We start from the raw sequence: 2766 nt of genomic DNA, 5'->3' as shown, positions 1-2766 counted from the left end.
TTCAATAAAAGATTTGTAAAAGTCAATATTAAAGAATCAGTACGGTGGTAAGGAGGGGTTTTTACACGAGGCTTAGGTCATGGACTCAAATTATCAAGAATGCACGTAAGCAAGTTTGTAGCCATTTGTGATTTAGGATCGGTTTTGACCGATCCTAAAAATGTTTTTCTGAGTAGAGTGTCAGCAGCAGCCAGCAGTAAAAAAAATCTTGGTCATGTGTATGCCCATCATGTCATATAGTTGGAGGATTACTTTGAACATTAGATTCTAGTATAATCTATTATAACAAATTACTACTACCCAACATCTTAATAAAAGAGGGCATGTAAAAATATGAATCTATTGATAAATCTTTTGAGCACTAAACATGCATATATTAGTGTTGGATATACGAGAGAGATACTTATGTGCTGCATTTCTACCGTAGAGGAGCGAACTGAAGAGTGTGTATAAGTTGCGAAGTAAAACATAGAATGGTGATCTATAGAATCAATTTTCATCTCGCACCCTATGAATCTAAGATAGACTTATATGTGAACTTTGAAAAGTGGTAGAATGTCAAATGCTGAGCCAAATAGCTTAATTTATCAAGTAAATTTTAATTCCTCCAAATGAAAGCATCCAAACGGCACCACAGAGAAAAAAAATATAGATTCCTCCTTAAGAAAAATATGTTTAATTGGCTTTATTATTCCTCCATTGGTCAAACAACAAAGAATCAAATAATATCTCAATCCAAGTATAACGACTTCAGTACTACTACTCCACAACGATCTGTTCCTGCATGATCTCAGTGGTGGTGGTGTTGATGAGCTCCCACGCGCTCCGGACGTGCCTCTCCTCCTGCAGTGACGAACCCACGGCGAACCGCAGCACAAACCTGTCGCCGACCACCGTGTGTGCCAAGTACGCCTTCCCGGTCCTGTTGAGGCGCTCCATGAGCTCACGGTTGGCCTCGTCGGCGTCCTCCTCCGTCATGCCGCCGCCATGGGGCTTGATCCTGAAGCACACGAGCGCGAAGTTCCTGGGAACCACGACTTCGAACCGGTCGTCGGCGCGCAGGGCATCCTCGAACATCTTGGCCATGGCGACATCGCTCCGGATGTGCTCCTGGAGCTTGGCGGAGCCGTAGGTGCGCATGACCATCCAGAGCTTCAGCCCCCGGAAACGGCGGCCGACGCCGACCTGCATGTCCTTGAGGTCGGTGACGTTGCCGGACTCGCTGGCGTCGTTCTTGAGGTACTCCGGGTTGGTCTCCAGCGAGTCGGTGAGGCGGTGCGTGTCGCGCACCCACAGGCACGTGCAGTCCAGGCAGGTGAGCAACCACTTGTGCGGGCTCATGCTGATGGAGTCGACGCGCTCCACGCCGTCGAGGTGGTGCCGGAACTCCGGGCAGATGCACGCGCTCCCGGCGTAGGCGGCGTCAATGTGCACCCACGCATTGAACACGGCGGCGACGTCGGCAATGGCTCCCACCGGATCGACGGCGTTGGACGACGTGGTGCCGACCGTGGCGCAGACGTAGGTCGGCACGAGGCCGGCGTCGACGTCGGCCTGCATGACCTCGAGCAGCCTCGCCGGGTCGAGGGCGTAGTCCGTCTCCGGGCCGGTGGGGATGGACCGGATGTTGGCCGGGTCGAAGCCGGCGAGGCGGCACGCCTTGAAGAAGGTGGAGTGCGTCTGGTCGGCGGCGTACACGGCCAAGCGCGGCAGGCCGGACACCCCCTGGGAGCCACTCCGGCGGAGGGCAGCGTCACGCGCGGCGACGAGGGTGACGAGCATGGCCTCGCTGGTGGTTCCCAGGATGACGCCGCCACCGGTGCCGCGCCCAGCAGCGCCGGTGCGGTTCATGAAGCTGGGCGGCAGGCGCAGGAGCTGCGCGAGCCAGTCGAGCGCGAGGACCTCCATCTCGGTGGCGGCGGGCGCGGCCTGCCACGTGAAGCCGACGGTGTTCATGGCGGAGGCGATGAGGTCGCCGGCGATGGCGGCGGCGCTGTTGGTGGACGGGAAGAAGGCGAAGAAGTTGGGGCTGGCCCAGTGGGTCATCCCCGGGACGACGGAGGCCCTGAGCTCCTTCATGGTGACGTCGAACGGGGCGGAGGATGTAGGCGGCGCGGACCGCAGCTCGTTCCGCAGGTACCCCGGCTTGACGTCGGGCAGCACGGGTAGGGACTCGACGGACTTGTAGTAGTCGGAGATGAAGTCGACGGCCTTGTGGAGGTAGGAGCGGACGTCGTCGGGGTTGAGCGGCTGGAAGCCGCTGGCGTCGTCGCCGAAGGCCGAGAAGGCGGTAGGGTTGGTGTCCAAGCTGCCCATTCTTGTTAGGATCTTTGTTAGCGGAGTAGCTAGCAGAGTTTACTAAAGATCGAGCAAGCAGTGGTCGGTCAGTGGACGAAACGAAGAATTCGAATCTGATCGAGGCAGGCGATCGAGCTCTGAAGTCGTTAGCTAGCGAGGGCTGGTTACTTTGGTGAGGAGAAGCTGGAGAGCTAGTGTTTGGCTATATAGGGGAGGGAAGTGAAGCTTGAAGCGGCGTGGCGAAGCAGGCGTTGCACAGGGTCGTGGACGTGGATTTCGGAGGTAGGTGAGGACGAAGCTGCAGATGAAGCGAGTCGACTTCGTCAATCGTCAGCGCGAACGAAGGCCGGGAGTCAATCATCTTTGCATGAACGCAGTCATGCATGCAGGTGACGGGTCCAAAACATTTGATGGCCGCGGCACCATCGCCTTCTTAGCCATGCTATAGAGCCATAGAGGCCACCATGA

At 56.0% G+C, this 2766-nt stretch overlaps 1 protein-coding gene across 1 annotated transcript; it reads right to left on the bottom strand.

The window, feature by feature from the left end:
- Window positions 1-673: 673 nt before the first annotated feature.
- On the bottom strand, window positions 674-2434 carry LOC136472335 (tryptophan decarboxylase 1-like). The gene has a single exon (XM_066470054.1). It carries the CDS (start codon window positions 2314-2316, stop codon window positions 760-762), a length of 1557 nt encoding a protein of 518 aa, XP_066326151.1. The 5' UTR covers window positions 2317-2434; the 3' UTR covers window positions 674-759.
- Window positions 2435-2766: the final 332 nt, after the last annotated feature.

Source organism: Miscanthus floridulus, chromosome 8 (assembly GCF_019320115.1).
Source record: "Miscanthus floridulus cultivar M001 chromosome 8, ASM1932011v1, whole genome shotgun sequence".
NCBI lineage: Eukaryota > Viridiplantae > Streptophyta > Magnoliopsida > Poales > Poaceae > Miscanthus > Miscanthus floridulus.
Note: the sequence above shows the minus strand (reverse complement) of the source record. Positions and strands in the feature narration are given on the sequence as shown.

Excerpts from the sequence above, each read along its gene's own strand:
- LOC136472335 (XM_066470054.1), bottom strand. The coding sequence starts at position 2,316 with ATGGGCAGCTTGGACACCAACCCTACCGCCTTCTCGGCCTTCGGCGAC.